At 38.2% G+C, this 26,363-nt stretch overlaps 1 protein-coding gene across 6 annotated transcripts in view; it reads right to left on the reverse strand.

The window, feature by feature from the left end:
* Positions 1–26,363, reverse strand: part of NCKAP5 (NCK associated protein 5) — a 441,589-nt gene that overhangs the window by 310,513 nt on the left and 104,713 nt on the right. For all 6 annotated transcript variants that reach the window (XM_040704243.2, XM_040704245.2, XM_040704244.2 and 3 more), the window contains one exon: positions 12,036–12,164. In XM_040704243.2, coding sequence (XP_040560177.1) covers positions 12,036–12,104 — 69 coding nt within the window. In that variant the 5' untranslated portion in view covers positions 12,105–12,164. The remainder of the gene's footprint in view (positions 1–12,035; positions 12,165–26,363) is intronic.

Consider the following 26,363-nt stretch of genomic DNA (forward strand, 5'->3'; position numbering starts at 1 on the left):
TTTTTTAATTAATCTTAATGTATAAATGAATTAACTAATATAATTACTCATTTCAGAAAGTTAATTTTGTATCAAAAAAATTGGTACTGTAATTTTGATTCCACATAAACTATTCTATACAGATAATAAGGTACTTGAGCCCCTCTTTTAATTGTCAAATCCATATTAGGAAAGGTTTTGCAGATGAAGAATACTTGGATCTATGCATAATTACAAATCTTTACCTTGATACAGTAGATAAGGTTTGCATTTCTGCAGCTTGCAACTCCCTGCCAAACCTTCTTTTGACGACGTAATTTCTGTGAGGTGAAGTTTCAATGGTAAAGACCTTCAAAGGAATGGGTGACTTACATTGTCTGAAAGTTTCCAGTGTCCCACTTAAGGGGATCCCCGTGTTTCGAGATTTCCAGTATATCTGTAATCAATGTACCCAAAGCAAAACACCTGCATTTGCTATTCAATTACAAATCAGTAGAACTAAATAGCTATAAGTGAAAAACCTTAACTCAGTTGCTAAACAAAAGTCATAAAACTGGTGAAAATAATTAATTCCTGTGAATCATAAAGCATCCATCAAAACAGATCTCCAGGCCACGCCAGATAGGTTCTGGAAGGAAGTCGATTCTGCACCAGCGAATGGTATGTCACGTTCATAAAATCCATTCGTCTGGCCTGCAGACACTGGGATAGTCCAAGACACTGGCACATGAGCAACAGAGAGAATTTAGGACTTTCTAGCTTTAAACAAAGCCACATTCAAAAATAATTCAGTGCCTTGCATAGGTGTGGTGTGCTGATGTTGGGACATGGAAAACTGTGCATACTTTAGCTACTGAATTTTGCACAAATTCACAAATAGCATGTAGCAGCCAATCTGGGATGCTGTGAGGCAGTTACTGCAATAATTCAACTTCTGCTGTTATCCAGACGTAAATCAAACCCTCTGCATCCTGCTGAGACTGCAAGACCTGAGTTTTGCTGAGTTCCTAGACTGATTTTAAAAAAAGCCTTGTCAATGTAGTTGATGTGGTACTCAAAGGAGAGCTTGAAGTTGTAGATGAAACTAAGATTACTAAATGGTTGGAAAGTAAATAATTCCGTCAAACAGAACCATACATGGAACGGGGTTAGAAGGAGCCTGCTGCTTAGCCAGTGACAACCTATGTGATTCAGTATCGCAAGACAATTCAATATACAAAGACAAAATATGAAGGAAAAATCCTGTCCAATCCTCAGTAACAGCAAGACAAATAGATATGAGATATGAGTTGATAACTAAAAATGTTTGAATCAAAATAGTTATAGAATAAATATAGGATTTTAGCCTCATTTTTGTCTAATTTAGACAGATGTACATCAGGAATGAGGCCATTGAATTTCCTGGAGTTCAAAGAATGTAAAAGACATGCAAACAAAATAAGAAGCAAACACTTGCAATATCAGATTCTGTCACCGTAACCTAGATGAACTGTGTACTTTTCTGTCTGAGACATCTTTCTACCTAATCAGGGCCACTGATGTTTCTGCTTTGTGAACTAATGCAATAGATAAACCTGCCGAAGCTAAAAACATCATCTCATACATCCTTAGTAAAGCTGTTCAAGAATTTTGTATCAGAATACTCTCCATGAGACTGTAGTTTCTGCAAGTCTTGACAGAAATTCAGCATTCTTGAAAGAATTCTGAAAGACAATCTGACACTGGTGGCTCCATGTGTGTCATGGGGCAGTTGGGAAGCAGGGAAACATGAGGTGTACAAATGGTAACTCTCTGAAGGTTTTGCAGCAAATTTCTAAGTAGAAAAAGAATTATAGATGAAAACAATTATGTCAAAATAATGAATCAAATTTCTCAGGGTGGAAATACCCATCCTAATTTCTAATTTCCAGTTTCTAATTCTGTCCAGGTCTAATGCTTAAATCTCAGAGGAATTTAATATTGCACCTGGTGGAGTCACTCAATTAAACAACTTGTCTTTCAGTTAAGATCTCTGATAAAAGGGTATATTTGAATCTCTTTTCAAAACAATACAAATAAGAGTATTATTTGTATATATATATAAATATATACAAATTATAAATATATACAAATGTATATAAATCTTGCTCTTTTTTTGAACAGGACTACCATCTAAAACTTTGAGAGAAAAGAATAAATAATTACTACTTCAAAAAAGACTGCTTTGTAACACCACACAGTGAATAACACACAGGAAGCAAATACAGATTAGTAGGATTTTAGAGGGCTGTGTACCATACGCGTACATCATCAAAGACACATAGAAGCCTTACAAACAGTTATAGGTTGGTTTTGGATTCAGGGAAAGAAACCACTGCCCTGAAACACGATCACATTGTGAGTTATCTTCACCAGAACTCATAAATTCAAGCAAAGGGAAAACGTATTGGGTGTCTGGAAACAGTGGAGGTAATTTTTCCCCTTGGACCTAGTAGAGATTTTCACTATAATGAAAAACTCTAAAGTGTAATTACAGAAATACATTTTCGAGAAATGAACTGAGAAACTATTTCCCAGCCAAAATTACTTGGGCCTGCTTTGTACGCTAGAAAAAATACCCATTGTCACCTACCCACAATGCCAGATGTTGATAGCCAGTTACTCTAAATGTTTCACAACAATCCTAGCTCATTTCCTATTTGAGAAATCCTAAAAACAAAAGTGGAGGAAAGCTCCGAGGTGATCAGAAGTAACTAGAAATGTACTGCCAACATAGCCATCCCCAGCAGTTATTGCTCAATAGCAGGGTACCAAGAAAAACAAAATGTCTGGTTTTGGAGCACCTGTCCCTGAAATTCCCTGCATTTGGGGGAGCTGAACAAAAGCCATATTCAAGTTACACTGTGCAGTTCTGCGTAGTAGTGTTGATAATGTGAAGCAGAGTATTTTCAATCTGAAAGATTTAGCCAGTTCTTAGAAATGTTGGTTTTTAATCAGAAAACATTTATCTCATAAAAGCAAAACATGCAGTGATTTAACTGAAATTTTCAGAGGGAAACACTGCATCTAAAATCAAAACTGAAGACTATGAGCAAAATCATGTGTAGAGTAAGCACCAAAATTGTAACTATAGCATGAAATGAGCAAGAAGGCCAAAAGAATATGTTGTAAAATACATAATTCGTAAACTAAATTTTCCTGGACCTCAGATTTCTACCCCTTTCTCTCTTTTTACAGTCACATGTACACAATTCCATGAGAGAAATGCAGATTCTTCTAGAAATGCAGCAATACTGATAATAGAACATTTGAGAGGATGCCACGCCAGGACTGAGCCCACAGGAGGTAGATACTCTGTCCATATGCAGCCTCACGGGGTGGAGAATTAGATGAACACTATAAAACAACATTGGACAGAATTGCTGAAATCTCCTCTCCCCAGGACTGTATTTGAGAAAAATCGGGCAACTGTGAGAGACAGAGGAGACTTGTCCTTCTCAGGGTGTTATGTTTAATTGCTGAAGGCATGAAGCATTTTAAAAGGTTTGTCAATAAAATCCCTATTTAGTTAACCCCAATCTCCTCAGATCTCTTGTTACAGACAGCCTTCTGCTCTTAACATCTGGGCAGGCAAAGCCTCCAATTACACTGTTGAATTTTTTAGCTTAATAGACTTAGATAAGGGCTCTCGGTATACCCATTTCCCCTGGTAACTGCTTGTGTTTAGCAAGCTCAACGATATGCAACCTTTATGCCCCAACGTGTGTATGGTCAAATTAAACCAAACGTTCTCCATGACCTTTCCTCTTCTTTGGCTGGGCTTGCATCTGACACAGCTGCACTCAGTGACTTATAGAGAAAGAGCAGGGAACGGGGGGGCCTGGGAGCTTCTTGTAGTTCAGTCTTTGCAATTTCTCAGTCAGAATATTCGACAACCATTTATTTCAGTTGTACCCCAATTTTGCATTGTGCCATGCTGAGGCTTCCTTCCTCTCTTCTCTCAAAATACACGCAGACATTTGTCTTGCTTCTGCCCCCATTTTTGTTTTTAGTTCCTCCTCTGCAGTTAAATCAATTTCTTTAAAAGGTTTATTAAAAAAATTGTCTAGGATTTACTATTTTCACATTGAAAGTGTGACAGGGAATTTGCTGATAACTTGCAGTAATACAGACTGATTTTTTCCTGCTGCTTTTAAAGGCCACATAATATCACTGCCCTCTGTTTTTCTCAGCCCATCTGCCAGCCAATTTGCAGGAACTAGCAAAATCACCTCTTTTGTTCCCTCTACTTTCTCAGTTTTCCTCCACTTCCGCATCAAGTTCTTTGACAAGGAACAAGGGCAGATCAGCTACAGAATTCTTTCTTCAAGCCTTCATTTTAACCTTCAAGCCTCATGTTTGTTGCTTGAAGTTTATGTGTTAAAGACATGAGAAAGCAACAGCCCACAGTTTGTCAAAGCATGCTCTCCGGGGATTTATGTTCTGTTTCAGCTGTCACTGTGTTGCCATATATATGTATTGATGTAACTTCTGATGTGCAGCAATAAATGGTAAATAATTCCTTTCTCTGAGTGCATTTCTGTCTGTGTTGGTGTCAGTTTTTTGATCAATAAACCACTGAGGCATCTTCCAGTGGGAATATTGTTCCAACTGTTGCTCAGGAACAGCAAGCTCCATGCAATTTTTCCTTGCTTTCTGTGCAATATATGAGGTTTTCACTTTTATTCACTCTTCAAGCAGCATCTTCTCTAGCTTGCAAGTAGTGCCCACTGTTTATCTACATCTTTAGCTCCTGAAAAGGCTCACTGGTTTCTGTTGGTATCAACAAGCTTCAGTTGAAGTAATAGGACAGTACCGACAGTACTTGTATCACTCCAAGCACAGATTTCAGTTCTAAGGAGCTGGTACATAGTAGAGCCATTTCTTCACATTAGGCCTGACTTCTCCTCAGAAATTTTCCTAAGTGCACTGAGTCCTTACGTACTTGTAGCCTCCATATTTTTTGATCTACGTCTTCCATCTTGCTTGGTGAAAGTGGGGATTTTATGCTGTCTTTATCCAAGCTAATGCAGATAGTTCTTCTATTGCCTTGGATGTACTGCTTGCTCATAAATGATGTATTTCAACTCACACAGACCACACTTTCTCCCACATCAGCACCAGTAATGTCTGATGTCAGTGAAGTCTAAGCATTCCTGCCTCACCACTACTTTCTCCTTTCAACAGCTGCTGCTGTGAACTGACCCATTCAGATGTTTCTTTTTTGTGTGTGTTTTCTAGTCATAGAATCATAGAATCCTGAGGTGGAAGGGGTCCATAAGGATCAAGTCCAACTCTTGGCTCCACACAGGACCACCCAAAAATCACACCACAAATCCTAGAGCCACAGCTTCATACTGTTCCTTCAGGTTCTATTGCTGTCACCAGAGTAGTTCCTGATGAAGTAAAGCTCCTTTTCTGACTTACTTCTTATTATAAATGCAAATGCAGACAAATATATGGTATTGCCAATATATTTACAGACAGTTCAGTTTTTGCAAAAACTTAGTGCACATCCAGTGTCTTCAAACACAACAATCTGCTCTAACTCTCTTCTGTCTTTGCACACTCTATAGACACTGGGATTTTCTTTTTGTATGATGTTACAAGCCAATTTTAGGGCTCTATTTTATATAGAGAGCTGATAGCACTTTGGTTTATGCCTTTAAGGCTGCATTTGCCCAGTCTTGTGGGGTGATATCCTTGCTGTCAGATTTGCAGGACAGTGCAGGCAACACTAACGTGCATTAGATTTTTCTAATGTTGCCTTACTAATTTTGTTTATCGAATCTTTATGTCAGTTCTACTTTTTAAGGTTTTCTTTACAAACGTACAAATATTAATCTGTTAAGTTAGCACCACTTCGTGCACCTCATTGCTGTTCTTTTTCATACTCTGTCTTCTATCCCAAAACATTTCTGCTGACTTCATTAAACTGTTCTCCTTGACATATGCTCTGCTGCATGCACTGAATGCTATGGATGTTTTAGCTTGTCTCTGTAACTCATAGTGAAAATGTTGAGTTTGAGGCTCTCATTCTGCATCTTTTCCAATGTTGCACTATGCTTTCACATTGCCTGCTTGTGTCCTTGTATACACAAGCAGAACCAAATGAAATTTTAAATTAAAAATCTACATACACAAAAAAAATCCAAGTTTTCAGCAGACTTAAAATATTTGCATATTCATGCAAAACTGGCAGCAGTTTTAGGTGGGAAAAAAAAATGCAATCAGGGTGCAAATGTTAAAATACTAGCCATCATTTGACTAGTCAATATTTGCAGTGACATTTTTCATTTCAAAACGCTGGGATACGTTACACTTTACCATGATGTAGACACATTGCAATTGTCACTGTAAGCTAGCAAAAAGTCAGGGCTATTCCCTGATATGTGGAATTTAATTCCCACGTACAAAGAGAACCCACACACACTGCTGGCACAGCATTCCTCACAGCTTTGCCATAACATCACTTTTTCTGTGGCACCATTCATATGAAGTACTCAAAGCAAGCTACTAACACATGCTAATAACAGACTGTTCACAGAATACTTATGAGGTAAGAAATTATTATAATCTCTGGTTTATTGAGGAGAAAACCAAGGTAGAAATTTGTTGGAGATGACAGATCTTGGACTTGTCTCCCAAATGGCCAGCTCCCAGCCCCAGGCATCACTCACAGGTAGTACATGCATGCTTCTCAACAAAGGGCTTCGATTCAACCAGGCGTTCGTGCACACAACGCTAACACATCCGCGGGTAGGCTACGTGTAGGTAGTGCTGCCATGCCCATGTACGATTCATTACATTACATTGCTGCCCTTATTACCACAAAGCGGTGTCATTAAAGCTAATGCTACAGAGACCCACAGGAGCGTGTGACCAGAATGAAAGAAGCAGGGCACAGTTCATGAGCCACCAGAGAAGCACTTCATTGTAGCTTGCTTTCAGAAGTAAAAGCCTCATTTTAAATAAAACAAAAACTTTTGCTTTGATAAATGCTGCCTGCTTCAAAAAGATATTCTGTTCTCAAATCTCCCCAGCTAAATGCTACCACGTGTGCAGTCAGGCTGGGAATTATCCACACAAATAAAGAGCACAGCTTGAAACATTGACTTTTTCCTGATCAAAAGGGTCTTGGAGACAACTGGGCAGTTTGGATCAGGCAAAAGATAGGGCTTTTATTATTTTCAAAGAGCACCCCAGTGAACAGAGCAGACCTGTGGCCCTGGTGGCAGTGATACATTCTAACTCCCTCTTCCTCCCACACACATTATTTGCAAGCTTGGCTTTGGGTCTGTGTGCTGGTTGCATTTTTTTTTCATGTTGCTTTTTGTTGAAGAATGTCTGAAAGGAGAATCCGATATACAGTCAGCCTTTTCATTGGTATTTTTAATAGCATCCCCTGTTTAAGCTGTCTCCCCTAAGTTCTGAATAATAAATTAGAAACAGTACCAAAGAAACTTTGTCACATCAAAAATATCTCCATTATATCAGTATTAAGGAAATGTGTGCTGCATTTTTATTAAAATCAAATTTTAAAAAAAGATCATTAAATGTACTCTCTTGTGTTTTCATATTCATTTATATATATATTTAACTGAAGTGAAAAAAAATACAAATTCATCTTGTCTTTACTTAGTTTCATTCGCTAGTTCTTTCCCTCTATGTATGCTGAAGGATTTCTACTTGAAAAAATTATTGATGAAAATTGTTACAATCATGAAATATTCACACTATTTCACTATGCAAAGCTGCTCTCTTTAACAAAACCGAAAGAATATAAGGGTTTAAGATGCATGATAATGCAGAATGTTTTTCAGAAGATCTGTTTCTGTTTACTAATCATATATTCCATTCTATGAAGTCAATCCAATCTGAGGTAGGTGAGAGCTAAGCAAAGTATTGCAAATAAATATATTCTAACAACCTTATGATTTTTTGAATTTATTTTAATTCTAAACAGAAGCACTTCATCAATAACTGCAAATAAAAATATCCATTACTCATTGAAAGAATATGTCCTAAGAAACTCATTCTATGTCTATATATGTGCATTTATAATTTTTATTTTTAAAAAAGTGTTTACCCTCACTTAAAGCTTTTTTCCCCAAGACACCAACTGGGAAGGGGTAGAGTGGTACATGAAACAACTCTGAACTCTTCTCCTTCATATGAGGTTATCAAAAAGTCATTACTGTGCCTGTGTAGTAAAGAAAAGCATTTTAATGTCTACAAAAATTCTCACTGGTCTCTGAAATGGCTCTACATCATTTGAAGCCTGAATCTCTGTTTGATGGGATAGACCTGAATACAAAAAACACTCTGATTAAATTCATATTCATATTTTGAAGGCCCAGATACATATTTTAATCAGGTTGAAGCCAGTCTATTTTTTAGAAATACCTCTTTCCTCTTCTCATCCTTCATTCAAATAGCATTATAGTGCATACATATACATTCAGAATCCAATAGATAAGGAAGGCAGAAGGAACTTTTTTGGTTTTAAATATCTCTGTGTAATATTTGTAGATTAAATAATGGAAAAAGGATTCCAGAAGAAGACTACACCCTGCCAAGCAGGGTGAGGAATGTTATCAGAAACGCCCATTTGTAACTCATAGTCCAGAGAACAAAAGCAGAAATATGTTTCCTTTAAACACACAGAAATCAGAATTCTTTCAAAATAATGCTGGAAGACTTCGCCAAACAAGGACAATGTTTTCAAGCAAATCAGAGACAGATTTTCCAAGAAAAGTATCTAGCCCTGAATGCCTGAGAGGTTAAACAAAATACCTTTGGGAAGAGGCATGAGAAGAAAGAAACATAAAAACTTGAGTGGGCTTGGATGGAATGTGGCAACACAGTGGATACAGAGGCGATGAAGAGGGACATGTGATATGAAGAAGTTAGAGAAAATGAGACGAACACAAATTGCTTCATTTTGCCAACTTGAATTCAATGGAGTCACAGGACATGTGTGATTTACTAACAGGCTGCTGAAGGCATTCCCTGAAATGTCCCTCCTGCTTGGTTAAGAAATAATACCTGCAGTTAACAGTGAACACTGCTCACTGTTTCTATTTAAATTTACAGATTACACTCTTCAGCCTAGTTACACACATACTATTCAATACAGAATTTTTACTGACCTGCATTACACAAGTACTGAAAGTGCAAATATGCATTGAGAAGCTATACAGAAAAGCATAACCTCTAGCTGTCAAGGGTGGAAAAAGCCATTGTAAAAACAGAAGTGTGTCATCCTGATGGTATGATAGTTTTATATGTTCAAAACACATTGCAAAATATTACTCCCTTCATCTTTCCTTCACACGTTTCCTTCATTACCTGAGTAGCATCACAAGCTAACCACAGGCATCTTCAGCTGGCACTTACTGGCGTAAATGCACTGACCGCCAGCCAGTGCCTTCAGGCTGGTTTTTATCTGTATGCAGCCTCCTGCCCTGCTTACCACCTGCTGGAGAGCAGGGAGAAAGCACTGCCTTCCCTTAGTTCCACAGTTTTAGTTTCTCCTCTACAAGGAGCATTTCAATATGCAGATAACACATTATTACCCAAAGCAATTTTTTACCCGAAGAGCTACACAGCAACATTCCTTGTGATACTGTCAGAACTGACAGGAACATGTAAGAATTAAGCACGGTGCACTAACTTGTCTGAAAGTTGAGCCCAAATTAGCAATAAACGGGCTTGGAAGCCAGAATTACCTAGTTTCTTGTTCCCATCCACAGAACAAACTATGCTGTCACCTGAGGGAAAGGAAAATTTCTATCTTAATGCATCTTAATGCACAGGCTACATCTAGTCCATTACACCAGTAAAAACAGTACTGATTTGCCATACTAAGCATCATCTTTGTGCAAAATTCACAATTGGAAGCATTCCTGTTATCTTGCAGTACTGAGTTTCCATAAGTGTTTTTCTTTGCTCCATGTAAATATTGATAGTTCATGCCCTGTGTTTGGACCACAGCAGTACATTTTAACTGCAGGATTTATGTCAGAGTCTGTTTCACAGGGCTAATACGCCTCGAACTCATAACAGAGGTTGGCCCTGGGAGTAAACATACTTCTGAGCATACATGCCTAATAAATTTTACTTGACTTGGAGTATATTTGATAGAATTGTGAGTTCTCTGCCCACAAGCTAGAAGAAAACCAAAATAATTGTAATAGTGTTGGAAATGTGAAGTGCCTCCCATAGCTGAGTGTGGGCAAGCTGAGAGCACAGATTTCGTTGCAGGCTGGACAGTCTGAAGCAGGATCCCACCCTCCATCAGTGCCCTCAGTCACAAGGCCTGAGCAGAAAAGAACTTAGACAGCTTCTCATTAGGTTCTTCAGTTCAGCTCTGCAACTTGGGGAGGACTCACTGCTTCTCACTTTTTTTTTTTTTTCTCTCACTAGTTTCATTTTGCAAAATCATGGGATGTAACTCATCACTATAGGAAACTGCTTCATTTCAAAGCTGAGGAAAAGGACAAACCACTCTTGAAGCATTCTCTGTGTGTTTATTTACTTGACCAAATGCTACTGGGTGAGAACTGCACCTCAGGAGGCTAGATCTGAGGAAGAGAAGCAGAGTCTTCACAACCTGCAGGAGGGAAGGACTGCTCTGCTGCCCCCGATACACAGAAGAAAAAGAGCAGGGATACAGAAGTCAGAGCAAAGAGATGGGACAGAAGAGATCCTGCTATTTTATGGGAAGTCTTTGTTATCTTTTCTGGGGAGCAAATGCCAAAGCAAGGCACAGTGCAAGTGAGGCAGCAGAGGCTGGCAGGGGCCTTGGACTTAGCACAGCTTTGTCAAGGCCATGCTGCCCTGTGTTGCAGGCAGGGATGACTGTCACTAATCATGTTTAAGCAATATTCTGAGAGGTGAGGAACTTACACTCAAGAAATAACCAGAAACAAGGACTTCAAATGGTGGCTGGGAAAAGAGTTCTTGATTATTCTCTATTACCAATTATTTTCTTCATTTAATCAAGCATTGTTTCATGAATAATTCGGCTCAATATTTTTGACTGAAGAAGTGCAGTTCATTGAGCAAAGCTTTAAATTTTGTGGCTTTGGTATGAGGAGACAAACTGTAACTCCTAGAAACTGTATGCAGCTCCTGCTGCTACCAGCACCAAACCCACCTACTGCCAGCACTTCTGAGCATCCATTCAGTTATGTGAATACTCAAAGAGGCAACTCTATTACCAAAAGCCAGGGGCAAATTTCTTCCTCAGAAGACAACCTCTATTGAAGCCAAAGAGAAGACATGGGTACGCTCAGCTTTGCTTATGACAGTATTTGCTCCACTAATAGTTATAAGAGCACGCTGAGTATTTGACATTGTCATGGTTATGTTCTCAGACAACTGCTTAACATCTGTGAGCCTTTTCCAGTTGTGGATCCACAGTACAGCTATAAAAACTTGTTAATCTCAGTTATCACTTGAAAACATTACCTACATACAACTGTAGAATGCAATCTCAGTAAGGCAGATCCTATATACAGCAAAAACACTTACTTTAGAGTATGTGGCCTTCATATTTTTTTTTTCAGGTGAAATTAGAGTATCTTTTACATTCACTATGGTGAGCAAATTTTTCCTAGTATCCTCAGTAGTAAAATAAGCATTTCTGATTAGAAGACCACAGCTAACTTCAGCTCTCATATTGTCAGTATAACGCAATGCAGAGTGACCCTACAAAGGCTGAAGTAAAATTCTAGTTATAAGTTTGGTATATTTCTCTGGATTCTTTGCTTGTGTTGTCTTTGCTTGTGGAAGTCTGTCCCTGCTTGAATTCAGGGACAGACTTCCACATGATGACATGATGCTTCTATTTCAGATACTGTAAAATTCGTCCAGCTTTTTTGCTCTGGAGAATCTTAAAAATCAGAAAAGTTTGTGAAATTGTGATGAACAGATAAACACTTTTAAAATGTACATGATTATGAGTATTCCTTCTTAGCAATTATATCTTTATGACAGAAGAGATATTAAGTAAATTCAGAAAATATTCTTACCACAAGGCTGCTGTCCAGAGAAAGTCTTTTCCCAATTTCCCTTTTTTGTAGTAGTCTCTTTCTCTCCATAGCTGAGGTTATTTGTTTTCCTTTTGATCTACTAGAAGTGTCAGACTGTTTCCAGTATCACTGCAAAAAAAAAATAAAAATAAAAAAAATTAAACGCACATTTAAATATCCTACTTAACAGTTTCTGTCTTTCATCATTAACTTTGTAGTAACCCAGCAGCTAATGAATTTGTGTCCATAGTAGGCTGTGTTCCAGGAACAAATTTACTGTGCCAGAAAAGCGAAACCCTCCAGAAAGAAATATCACCAATATGTTTGGGTCGCTCCTCAAAGACAAATTAAAAAAGGGGAAAAGAAAACCTGTCACTGCTTTCCTTATCAATATGCCACATGTTCTAACAGTCTCTTTTTAACTGGGATGGGAAATGGAGTCACGGAAGCAGAGAAGTACCTGGGGCCAGAGAGAAGAAGGCACGATGGAAACAGTTCATTTCACATTAATTGCACTCCTCAGTAAGCCCTGCCTGTTGGCACATCTATGCTGCTACTGTGATGTACAAATTTTGGACCTAATCCTGAGAAGTTCTACAAGTTTTCAACTCCCATTATCCTTAATGAAAGACTAATGCCCTCAGCACTTTTCTTGCATTTTCAAGGTCAAAGATTCAGTTGTGCTAATCAGATAGTACCCCTGCCTGTGCAGAATGGCGAGGGAACTTCACCCAGTAAAGCATGGAGGAAAATAGTCTTACTGATTTGCTAAGACTTGTTTATTCCTGCCTGATGATTTCTGCAAAAATCAAGGCACACCTTACAAGTACTGCCCACTCTCTCTTCTCTTCAGTGTTTCTGGTGATTTACATACTTGAAACTTTTAGCTTCTATTTTAATATTACATTCAGATTCAGAAATTTGGGTAAAAGTAATGAAGTTATTCAGGATTTAAAGAAAACAGTAGCAAAGTAACAGAACTAAGAATCCAGCTTACATTAAACCAGGCAGATACATCCATGAATGCAGGACTAAATTCAGCAATTTTCTCTCATTCTTCATAGCGACTGCATTTCCTGTATCAGAGAACATCCTACATCTCTTGGGATATCTCCCTAGAGACAAAAAGTTTGCCCTACAAGATTTTGTCCACTTCTTTGAGTCAAGACTTGACATGAAAGCCTATTTAAAAATATAATTCTAGCCAGGTTGCAATGCTCATATAACACTACTTAATGTGAGCCCTAGAGTAATTCATTGTGTTTGACTGAAAAAATACAAAATCCATCTGTTTCTTATCCCTTTTATTCAGTGTGAACAGCATCTTCAGTTACAAGCAGCCAGGTGACTGCACTAGGCTGAGTTTGGCTGCAGGGTAAAACAGCTGGCACTTCCAAGAGAAGCCTTGCATTTGCCCTCCAGATGTGTTACACGGCTGTGTGTAGGCCTTGACTTCTCACGCACACCTATGAGTGATCCCATTTGCCACTGTGGGAACACCATGCAGACAAATCCAACCAAAACTGCACCTGAATGCTCCGCCATGAGGGCGTGGGATTGGTACACTGGCAAAGTGCTGGCTGCCTGCAAGGAGATCATGATACCCCAGGTATGTCTCAGAAGCCAGCTGGAATCCAGAGGACACTCAGAGGTGTGCAAATTCAGACAATCGGGCACGATGTGGACATCACAACCAGGGCTGTTCTCATAAAAACAATTACCACAGGGAAACCAGAATTGGTCCAGCTAGCGAGCGACCCAGTCCTAAATTCAGTGTTCTAGGAGACAGCACCTGATCTCTAATCTTACACTTCTTATCTCTTGTTTACATTTATTCAAGGACAGAATTCACCCCTTTTTCTCCAAAATGGATAAAAATTAGCGTCTATACACATTTATTTAAGCAATACATGCTATGAGAATTTGTCTACATTGTAGAAGGAAAATTTGTTATTCCACTGTGAGCATTCTTTCCTTGCATGCTTTTTTTCCAGCTTTACCTGTAAATCCTTGCTTCCCTTCTGTAGTACTACCCCTCAAGCTACATACACTATTTAATTCATCTAATAAGGAAGAACAATGGCATGCTGTCACACAATTACCATTCCTTCCTGATTAGCTAACACATCTCAGAAGAAATACATCAATACATTTTAACAAACACAGAAGCAAAGTCTTATGCTGCTCATGCAATTATGCCAGAAATTAGCAAAAGAAAGAGCTTAACATAATCTCCGTATCATTTTTCTCTGCATTCATCAAGCCTGGAGAGCACGACCTCCACTGAGAGAGTCTGTTGATCAGTGAGCAGAGCATCACTGAGAGTGAGCCGGTGACAGCTACAGGCAGAGCCAATTATCCCAGCAGAAGGGCAAGGATTTGATGCAAGTGCCTGAAGTGCCTGTCCGCAGGTATTTGGTAAAATCACCCCAAATCCCTGTTTAGAAGTAAAAGGAGGAAGGATTATTGCTAATTATTGCTATAGTTTATACGCTATGCTGTCTTGTGCACTTCAAACTGTGAATTTACTGTCTCCTCATGTAGCTCTACCTGGTGTAGCACACCTACCTACTCAGGCAATGGTGAAGTGAACTGAGAGCTGCAGACTGCACTCCTTCCCCTTTGCACGCTCAAAACCTTTTATCATGAGCAGGCTGTCAAGGAACTCTCCTGAAAAGCTAACAACTTAACACTGAACCCACCTAAAGTTCTGAATCAAAAGTAATTATCAGATGAGATAATACAATACATTGTCTGTATCAACATATGCTGGTGCCTCGAAGTAAAAGACTTTGGGAAGTCTTTTAATAATTTAATCATCAGAGCAAAATACTTAACAAAAACAGAACAAGTTTCCATCTCAGAATGGCCATTTTTGGGCAGCAAACTTCTTGTCACAGAGAAAAATGACCCCCCTAGGTAAATCTGTTTCCTCGGAGACTAGCCCAGAGATAAAAATTAATTCAAAATGGAGGTAATACATCTCCCAAGAAGCTCAGCAGTGGAGAATAGTCATCTAGATGGAAAAGTTTTGAAAGGTAAAAGCACTGAGAATCAGTTTGCCCAACTATCAAAAATACAATTTTTGTGTTACCAAGATAACAGGCTGTAGAAATATATCAGCCTTCCTTGACCAATTTGCTTGTTGATATCTCTCAGACAATGTCTTTACAGCAGAGACCCCAGTGATCAGCATTCAGACCCTGATGACCCCATTTGGCTTGGCCAAAGTGTGAACTAGGTTGCAAACTCACTTCTGATTTATGATGCCCCCACTGATACTGCATTCCTGCGTAGCTAAATCCTTGGGGGCACAGTGCTGTGTGGCAGTAAACTTTCCCAGTGTAGTACTCTTCTCTATGGGACTACACAGTTTATCGATGCAGATCTCATTGGATGAAGCACTGAAGGCACTCGGCAGTTACGCCTGTATCCTGAAGAGGTACATGGGGATCAGTCTATGAGAATGCAGGTCCCAGGTGTTTGCCTACTGTCTTCTCAGTTTTCCATTGAGGTCAGAGAAGAAAGTTTTATGTAGATGCAGCAAAAAGTCTCAGGGGAAAACCTAAGTGGGATCTTGCATCAATATGGTATACTCTCATGGCTCACACAGTCAGCAAGCCAGAGGCATCAGCTTCACTGCATATCTTAAAGTGCAGTCATTTTAGTACTCAATACAAGAATGTTCATTACTGTGGGAGATGGCTCTAAAACTATGCCCTGGAGAAACAGTGTGATTAACACAGAAAAGCACTCTCAATAATCTATGCAAGACATTTCTTGGATTTGAATACCTTCTTCATTTCTAGCAGTAACAAAGTATGATTGATGTATATTGCTTTAGCTGATGAAAACGGGTAACATTACATCCCTTAGATAAGCATCCAAGATATTTTCAGGCAGTTTAAAACTGCAGCTACATTTCAACAGGGCTATGCCAACATACACCAGCTGGGAACCAGCACACAATAAATCTTTTTGGTAACTGAAAATGGTCTGTATTTATTTTTATGTCTCACAAATTAGTATAAATGTAGCAGTTATGACAGGTGACAAAAATGACAGCTCTGGAAACTAACATCCTTTCATTAAATCCGGTGTAGACCTAATGCAGCCTCCCCAGTCTCTGCTAAACATACCTTAGCACTGCAAGAAAGCAGAACACCTGTAGGACGGTAACACATATTCAGCAGTCTGTTTGTCACTCTGTGCGTTAACTAGAGGACAGGTTTTGTTTTGTGGATATCAAGCTGTCAGGTAACAGAACGAGGCCAAAGTTACACAGTGATCACTTTTAAGCCCTCTTTGCTACTTGGACAGTTGTACCCATTCAACAACCATCCTTTAAAACTGAAATGGAATAGCCAGAACAGGTATTATCCCTCTGCAATGAAGGGAAAACGAAAATAACATTGCTAGCATAGGTCAGGAAGTAGCTATGAGAAAGCAGAAATTTTCATCAATACAAATGCTAGCTAGAATGAACATGTGACCTAAAGGTGAAAGATTTTGTTTCTCATTACCAGTCTCAGGAGTGATTCAGTTTCCTGAGAACCTAATTGAATTGAATTGTGTCTTTCACTGCCCTGCTAGTTGGTTTTTGGTTTGGGGGGTTTGTTTTGTTTTGTTTGTGGGCTTTTTTTTTTTTTTTTTTTTTTTTGCCAACTCTGTTGCTAACGCTCTGGTGTCTGTATGCTTGCTTTTTGGGGGGTCTTTGTAGGAGAAACAGTAGAAGTAAGGACAGTACAGCTTGTCAGGGCTTTCTCAGAATTGGAATGAAAAAGAATCCAGGATTATGAAGTTGACGTGTACTCAACAGTTCAAAATTTTTTCAGTCATGAAATAATTACCTTTATCTTCTCAGGCTAAGGGCAATCTAAAATGCTAGGTTTGTACACGGTTTTTTAGTATTTCTCGTTCTTTTTTAAATGGCAGAGAGCTAAAATTACTCCAGGAGTAAGAGCAGAAAACCCGATCTTCGCACGAGATGAGAAAATTCTGCCTAGTGATTAAAAGTGAGCCATGAAAACGGTTTCATTACCACACCCCTATCTCTCTCTGTCAAGGTATTCAGCCTGGCCATGAGTTTAAGTGATGAAGTGGAAAAAATAACTCCAGTGTTCTCTTATGAGCTGACATTTCAAACTTCAACATTTGGGAAAGAGAGACCTACAACAACATCTGCATTTATGCAATATGAGACTTAGCTAATTTATTTTATTTTGCCCACAGTGAATTTCATAGCAATGCCATGTGCACAGCCTGCCTACCTAATGCTCAAACCACTCAGGTATTTGCTCAGACTGGTCAGCACTTTGTTAGAGCTAATTTATGCGTTGTACATCCACACCCACCGGATTAGGTTGCTATTTAGATAAGCAAGATGCATTTTTACAGAGAGGGAAAGAGAATGTGCCATGTGCCAGCATTAATGAGTTAATTAAATTAGAAAAATTCCAATGCAAGTACCTAAAATGCTTAGATAAGAAGAATACTATGGGAATTACAAGGCAGCAAGTACAGCACTGCAGTACCATTCTGCCCATGGACTCAGATATCCTGGCTATCCTGGCTTCAGAAAGTTATGTTGAAATATGTAGAGTCAGTCTGAAATTATCTAGGTAGAAAAAGACTCTCTCCTAGTACCCTGGAAACATACAGGCAGTATGTAGACCAGTCATGATCTGTGTGGTTGAAAACCATCCATTAGTCAACCATAATGCCAAGATAAAACAGCACCAACCAAGTAGGAGAAGGGCCAAAACAAGACAAGAAATCATGCAATTTTTGTACACAATGTGTGGTAGTCTACAAAGAAACTGAGGGTTGATAACAGCCAAAGGATATGGATCCCTCTTGCCCTTATTCCAGCTCTTGAAAGGGAACTGGTTGAGCAAGCAGGATAGTCTAAAGCAAATTTTTAATGCCAGCAATGAACAATCTCAGATCAAGATACTCTAGAAATATAGCATTTAAAACAAAGCATCTTAGCTAATGAATTTTACATTTGAACCTGTTTGAACTACAGACTTCAATATACATTTATGCGTTTTTCAAACAAGATAATCTTCCATTTATTTGCAAAACTAAACACTCAGTAAAGCTTTCTACAGCATTGCTTCTAGGATTTAAACAAGTAAGGATTAGCAGTTTAAATCTAGCAAACCTATCAGTGTACTCAGAACAATACCAGGAATTTCAGTAAATCAGAAAATAAAGAATATGGCATTAAAGATGTTATTACTCTGACAGCTGTTAAGATAAATTGCATGGGAAGCATTTAAAAGATTTATATCTCGAATCTCACCAGGTTAATTAAATGGATGCATGCATTCATTTAAGAGGATAAGGTGGGTTGCAGTGACATAAAATGAGAGGGCACGAGATTACATTCTTTCAGCATTAAAAAGAACAGGTTGAACTGATATCATTTCCGTATTCTGAAATAAGCATGATTCACCCACTGCCATTTTCAGCTCTCATTTTCTTTCTGGCAACAAAAAAGACTATGAACATTTATAGACTAACATAATCAAAGCTTTAACCTTTTCAGCATTTTGTGTTTGCACTGGCTGTCCATTTTTATCACAGAGTTCCATGGGCCATGCTGCAGGGAGGAGAAAAACCACCAGTAAATTACAGCAAAGAATGTTGGAAAGGTCAAAGGACTACCCTCCCTTGTTTGCTTTTATGGAACATATGAAGAATTCATGTCATGCAATAAAATTATTGAGAAAAAAATGACAAAAGATAAGCAGACAGAAACCATGAATCTGTTGTCAGGACAGCAATGGGTAAGAATGGGGGAAAATGGGATTTATTACAGTGTTATCATCAATAAAAAGCAGATTATGACAAAAGTGGTTGTATATCCTTGGTTTTTGTGCTGAAGTCAAACCTTTCGGAGTGTTGTAAGACGCAGAGCCAAGAAAGGGATATCCAAGACTGAGGCTATTCAGACTTAAGAAAATATTAGACCCAAAGCTTCTATTTTGTGTGAGTTTCTAATCACTCATTATGATGAATCATTTATTATGATATACTATTATAAATTATATAATATTAGTTGTTACTTTTTAATAATGGATTCCCTCAGTCATTGAACCTCTTCCAGCAATGTTTTGTAATCCGGGCTGTTAATCTGCAGAAGGCATGCTCTGCAGACAGCTACAGTGACAGATACCTCTGTAGGTTTCAATGCAGATTTGTCTCCCTTGTGAACAGCAGCCAGATTTGTCGAGCTGTTGTTATCCATACACCCAAAGAGCAACGTGGAGATCGTGTCTCTTCTATATCCCAATAAAGTTGCCTCTGGAATTTTGTGCTTTAAGGTTGGTAAATGTGAAATGCTGAAAGCAATTTATCTAACTTAGTGTGCCATTATCACAGCAAGTTGTTTCCCATGGAGAAAGTATTTTATCAACATTTTCATGCTGAAGACTAAGGGGAAGGTCTTAGCATGTGATGTTTGAATGTTGACACATCAGGGATAAGGTGGGGAAATTACACTGAAACAGCATTTGAGTAACATTTGTTTAAAAGATTTTCAATAACAAGTTTGGAATTGATAGAGCAAGTATTCTGAACCTGGCACATCATATATAATGGTCAGAAATGGGCAACTCAGGATAAAGCCACAGCCATTTTTCTACTTTTTTAAGAAAAGAAACGAAAAATGACATGCTACATCTTCATTATAAAAGACAAGTCTGCCAAGCACAGGTGTTTAAGTCCTCTCTCTAGGATTTGTTTACCTGGAAAGTAATGGGCTACAATGGCATTTAGCATCAGCATGAACATCCTCCAATACAAGTCACTCCTTTACAACCTTGAGATTTTCCCTTTTCTGTGTAATGTATATAGAAAAAAGTGCAAGTTTTCCCTACCCGAACTTTGAAGGATCTCAAAGGTAACTGTGTGCCATTTGCATTCTGCTACAGGATTATGCTTCTTAGGGCCAAACTTTCCTGGACTGTTCATGCAGAGTTGGCAAAAAGTCCTAGGAGTTCATGCAGAATGGAAACCATCCATTCTGTCATCAGGCCAAGAACAGCAGAGAGCACTATCTTGTGATTATGTCTATTTAATAAAATTCTGTTTCTAACATGAATAAGCAACCCAAGAATCTCTTGGAGAAAATCCTCAGAAATATTTTTCTGGAAAAAAACATCTTGTAACACTTTGTCTAATACTATCAGTGACATGGGACAAAGGCATCATCACTGGCTAGGAAAAGATATTTCAGTCATATGTTTGTTCCCCTAATTCCCCAAGTGCCTTGGCTGGCTGGGTGTCAGAAAGCCTAATAGGAATTGGTTGAATTACAAATCTTAAGGAGAGGAGAGGAAGTGGTGTCTGGTTTAGTAGGAAAATGATGATAAAGAACTGAATTCATTTGTGTTCACATAATATGCTGCAAGGTTCAGAAAAATACACGCAATTAAATCCAATATCTGAATTGCTCTAATGGATAACAAAATAGAAGGAAGAATTTAAAGTATATGGTCAAGATTCCCATATATACCACTCCATTTGTGTTTCCTTCACATTTTTACTTCATTATTGTAAACCAAGGTATTTCTGAAGAAAATCCAAGTTTCAAACCTACCCATTAAGATCTCAGCTACAAGAAAACTACAATAAGAAGCTTCTGAAATGTGCTTAAAGATCCTTTTTTTTTTCTGAAACAGATGCATTGCAGCCTGCATCTCTTCTGCCTGCCCATCTGTCCTAATTTTATCCCAGAGGGACCACTAAAAATCATTAGATTTTTGTGTTTATCTCCCCTCTCCCACCTGAACCCCTGAAAGAGTTGATGGTGCAGCGGGCATGGGATGGGGAATAACTTATTTTTGCAATGGGATGTTTTTCTTATAAATTATTGGGCACACATCAAGACAAATTGCAGAGATTTGTCCAGCCGATTCAAACTCATTTTATTCTTTTTACACAACACAGCATGTAGGACATCAAGACTGTAAAATTAAAAGGCACAGATACACATTGATTAAGCCCCATTTTCAGCTTATGGCCAGGAAAACTATTGTGAAAATGTTAAAAATGAAAGATGTTCTGTCCTCATCCATATATCCTCAGACAGTGACAGAGTACTGAGCAGTATCGGCATGCTGTACAGTCCTTCATCTTTTTTCTCTGCAACTTTAGAGAGATCTCATCTCAAACACTAAATTTAGTTCTGGGACAAAAGAATATAGACAAACTTGATGGAATTCAGATAACAGCACTGAAGACGATTAAGGTATTGATTTGGTGGGAAAACGATTAACAAATCTGTTCACAGTAGTTTCAAACAATGCCAAGTGGAGATGAAGATTGGAAGGAATGACCATCTACACAAGTTTGAAGGAGATATACTAACACCAGAAATAGTGAGAAATTGATTAAGTTATTGACAATAGGCTGAAAAGAAATAAAGAATGGGAAATGATGTTGAGTAGCTGAAGAAATTACCTGAAGTGAAATCCAATAGAGACTGATTCCCAAAGAATCAGAGGAACACTTGTCATATAAAAAGTAAGGCAGGATACAGGACAATAAAATGCATTGAAAGTGAGGGTGCTGCCCAGGAATGAGTTGTCTGAAGACCATGGTGGGCAAAAAAAATTCTCTTTCCATTCCTTCTCAGAGTCTATACATTGCAGTTGTTAATCCACATTTGTGACTATCAGAGTGGAAAAGAAAAAAAAAATGAAGCACCTCCATCCTTCCTCTGTGCAGTCAGCTGCCTGCAGTGCTTACTTCACTTTCTCAGTGTGAAGACTGACTGCCAGAAACTTAATAAAAATGTAAATTAAAAAACATCCATGAATTTCCTACTTAAAAGGTTTATAACTCCCCTATGTTTTATGCCATCCTACCAATCTTTAACTCAGCTGCACTCAGTTCTACTAAGTGAAATAGGAAAGAACATTTAGTCTGCCATCACAGATAATAATCCAACACATTCAGATTATGGATACAGCAATATCCAGAAAATATTAGAAACAGAGGGAGCATACTATTAAAACACTCCAGTATTTCTCTCTCTCAAGTGCTTGCCTGTTTAAAATGCAAAGCAAAAGTTATAAAACTACCAAAAGTCACACACACACACACACACACAAAAACAAACCCACAACAAACTACTAATGTTTCAGAAGTTCATTATTCACTGAAATCTGAATAATATTTTTGTTTGTGATAACAACACTTTGGTGGGATCATTCTTCCATTTTTTCTTGTAGAATTCACGATAACAACTCAAACGGGATTGTTTTCTCCAGGTTATTTCTTGGGAGTAATGGCATTCAGGTTTAGATAGATCTTTTAAGATTACAGTTTATGCATGCTAGTTTTGGAATAGCAGAAGTTATTCAAAATTATTGCTTACATTGTATTTTGGCTGGGAAAAAAACAAAGCATTCTTAGTGGGAAATGGGAAAGAGTTAATATATTTGCATGCTTTAAATGAAGTACTTCCAATTTCAAAGTGCATTTTTAAGACTATGTATAACATTTTAAGCATGTTGTTAAGCATTAGGTTTTTTTTAACTGTTTTCTATGGGAAACAGCCTACAAGTTAGGCAATGAGGAAACAAATCACAATTGGTTCATTTCAGGTAAGCAGTAATCATTGACTTACATTTTAAGTTGGAATCCAGCCATTGAGTGGATGGTTCGGGTTGGTATCATGGGATACCAATTTGCTGCCCAAAGATTGTGCCCTAAACCTACATAGAAGGGTTACATCCTTCATCACTTCTTGGGAGACGATACTTTGAGTTAGAGCTTAACCTCTGCCTCTCTTCATCCATGAGTGAGCCACCTTGTCTTAGATGAGAGCAGAGGGACCCTGCATCCTATAGCTGCCAGTTAAGTTAGATACCAAGATGGATCTAGGGACTCAAGCTCATAATCTTCTTATAATGCACAGGATGCAAACCTGGAGCCTGGGGAGAGAGTAATATTTGAAATAAGTAATGAAAACTGTCTTCCACAGTAGTGGCCAGAGGGTGAGATTGGGTCTTCATGTGTTTTACTATCAAGACAGAACATATCAGTAAAATCAAGGAAAACACTCACTAGAATTCGTGGTACACGCCTGCATCTGCATCATCATGTTTGGCCATCTTACGATCTACTCCCCTCTGAGGTCTGTGTTGAAAGCCATAATCTAGTCAGTAAATTCTCATCAGTGTCTCTTTAAGGCTTTTTCTTACAACAGAAGATTCTTGTGGTAATCAAGAAGAAAACCAATTCACTTGATTAAAGACTGGTAAATATAAATGACAGAAATTATTTCCTATGAACATCATGATGCATTCCCAATCAATAATATCATGACAGAATTGGAGCATAAGGGAAGCAAGTTATTAGTTTTAGTAAAGGCACATAATTAAGTATAAAAAAAAGTCTACAGATTTTCAAGCAGAGGGACAAGGAGAATGGCCAGACCTACTCTTCAGTTCATTCAGTACCATTTTTCATTTATCTGTGCAATTTTAAGAAGAAGATGAAGATCTTAGTTTCAGACGTTAGGGTTAACATCCAGTGACATGACAGAGAACTGTTTATTAAAATGTTAGGCTAGGTTTCACCTTAAAATTTTCCTGCAGCAACAGCCAGCAGTGGATGTTAAAAATCCTTGATGATTTAGCTGAACTTTCAGTAAGTCATTCATTTCTAAATGTTTCTTATGTGCAACAGCAAAGATCACCTAGTACCTAGCTCCAGATCTATTCAATCCCCATATTTTGCTGTTTATTGTTAGCTGGGGCTTTAGCCCTTGACCTCTGTGTCAGCATCTCAAGTCCATATTAATCAGTCTCAAATCCATACCAGGTTGGTACTGAATAAAAGTCACTTTCATCAGCTGGCTGCTCAATGATCTCTATGAAATACTGTAGCTTGGTGGTGGACAGGTGTCTATATTATTAAAATACACTTTGCAGGCACAGTTGGCACTCTGGAATTCTCTTACAATGACTCTATAATCTGCTCCTCCAGCTCATAAGTGGGAATCATTCAGCTCTGAGATGTCATTTAAAAACAAGAAGGATAAAGTGTTCTTTGTTAATCCCACAAACAAAGCACCTCTGTTTCTAAAGCAGTTTTGAAACCCTGGACAAATGCTTTTCTGCACTGCAAAGATTATTATTCTGCCTAATAAAACCCATTAATTATAAGTACAAGATCAACTTTAAAATCTGATAAAAGCCCTATAGGTTACATCACGTGATCTCATAGCCAGCGCTAAGTACAGTATTCACTGTAAAGAGACCATATTTTCATAGTATTAACAAAGCATAATGGCACAGGATAGACCAGATATCCAGGAATCTGCATTAATTGATTAACTAATTAATCATTAATTAATTAATTGATCAAAGTGCCCAGGCATCTACACAGAGCAGGAATAATCTTTGTGGCAAAAAAATATAAAGAGGGTCTTGGCAGAAGAATATTTGCCCAGTCTCAATGCAAGGTGATTTCTCTGACTAGCAATCAGAAGCAGTTTTATATATTAGTAGGATGTGAAGCATAAGCAGAGGGAACAGCACAATAATTTTTGACATTTGAATAACCAAGCCTGTAATTCAAACCTCAAACCTTTAACCTGTTACTCTTCTTTAACTTCAAGCAGAGGTTTTGTCAGAAAGCATGACATAATGACCTCCACTGCCTTTGCCTAACTCTGAGCTAAGTGAGGTAGAGCTTCAGGCTGAGGCCAAGTGACAGATGCAGCTCCACAGAGTTGGGGGATGGTGAGAGCCTGTCACAGGAACCTTTGTGGATTTGCCAATGGCTCACATCTGGGTCAGTGTAAGAACTAAGGAAAATGTTACACGAAATCCAACCAACAGGAAAGGATGTGTAAGCACAATAATGTACAAGATGTTTCATTTCTCTGAATAGAAACATTGTTTGTTCTGACCTAGTTCAAGATGTTAAAAGATTTAAAAGAACATAAAACAGCAGTTGATACGCTGGTAACCGTCACTCTATAGGGAAAGAACTATGGACCCACCCAACAGCAGAGCCTTCCTCTCAGGGTTGGAACAGTGAAGACGTTGGATAGCTCAAGAATTGAGTAAACTTAATTTTGTGAGAAAACGAATCAAAGTTTTCTAGCAGTCTTACTGGAGACCTATTGCAAAGTCCTCCAGAAAAGTTCTGCTAGGAATTTTCTCCCTAAATTGTTTTTCTCGGCCACTCATTTCCTCTGCAAGTGGAAACTGAAATTCAGAGACAAACATACTGCTAAACAAATCTCAGCAGAGATAACCTCTACCCGTCAATTTAAATTCATTAAAACTAGTCTGCTTTTCACATAAGACTCAGAAGGAATGGTTAAAAGGGGGAGGAAACAGAAATGTGTAATTAAAGCAAGTGTTCACGCACCCATTTTAAGACATTTCTATTGTGTTGTCCAGAACACATATAACCTGCTCAAACTGAACCAGAAAAAAACTCACAAACTGTAAAGATGGTCATGGTTAACACATTGCAGATGCGTGAGTCTTATCGAGGAAGACCTCACAAATCAGCAGTGAGGGAGAAGGGAGAGCAAGTCATGCAGAAAGTATTTAATCAATGAGCAAAGACAATTATAACATCTGTTAATCTTTTGTGTAGGCTATAATTAGATGCTGCGGAGGAGTAGCCTTTAAGGGGGCAAGCAGGGAATCCTTTAACATCTGCTAGAAGGGCAAACACTGTGCAATAAATGACTTTAAATGCAATCAGCAAAATGAGAGCTGCGCAGAGTTCACAAAAGGCCTGTATAAAAGATTGAGGATAACAAAATATTTTGCCAAAGGTCAACTCCTGCAGCACTCAAGGCTGAATAATAACTGCTAGTTTAGAGGCCACATCAAAAACAAACGTGACTATACCTCTGAAAAACAATTCTTTTCTCATTTGTGTCATTATAGCAAAAGCACATGCTGCTGCTGTTTATCACGTCAGCTAAATAACTTATTAGAGCTGTATCTATCAACCTTGAACAGTTTAGAATAAACAGGTAGATAATATGTATTTTGAACACCAGAATCCAATCTAATTAGACTGACACAGAACTCTGTTGTGCTCTAAAATGATGTGATTCTTATTTTAAATAATTAATCATTTGGTAGCTTCTAAAAAATCCAATTATTTACTCATTTTGCCCTTGAAAACAATCATATGTTTTAAGTTGTTACTCACTGAAAATGTGAGACCAAGAGGGAGTTTTTTTATTCAGTTTAACACGGCCCTCTGCTGGCAAAATAACCCCCCAAAACCTTATCACCATGAACCATTTTGTAGACCCAGTGAGCTGAGAGGCTA

This window comes from Gallus gallus, chromosome 7 (genome assembly GCF_016699485.2).
Source record: "Gallus gallus isolate bGalGal1 chromosome 7, bGalGal1.mat.broiler.GRCg7b, whole genome shotgun sequence".
Lineage (NCBI taxonomy): Eukaryota > Metazoa > Chordata > Aves > Galliformes > Phasianidae > Gallus > Gallus gallus.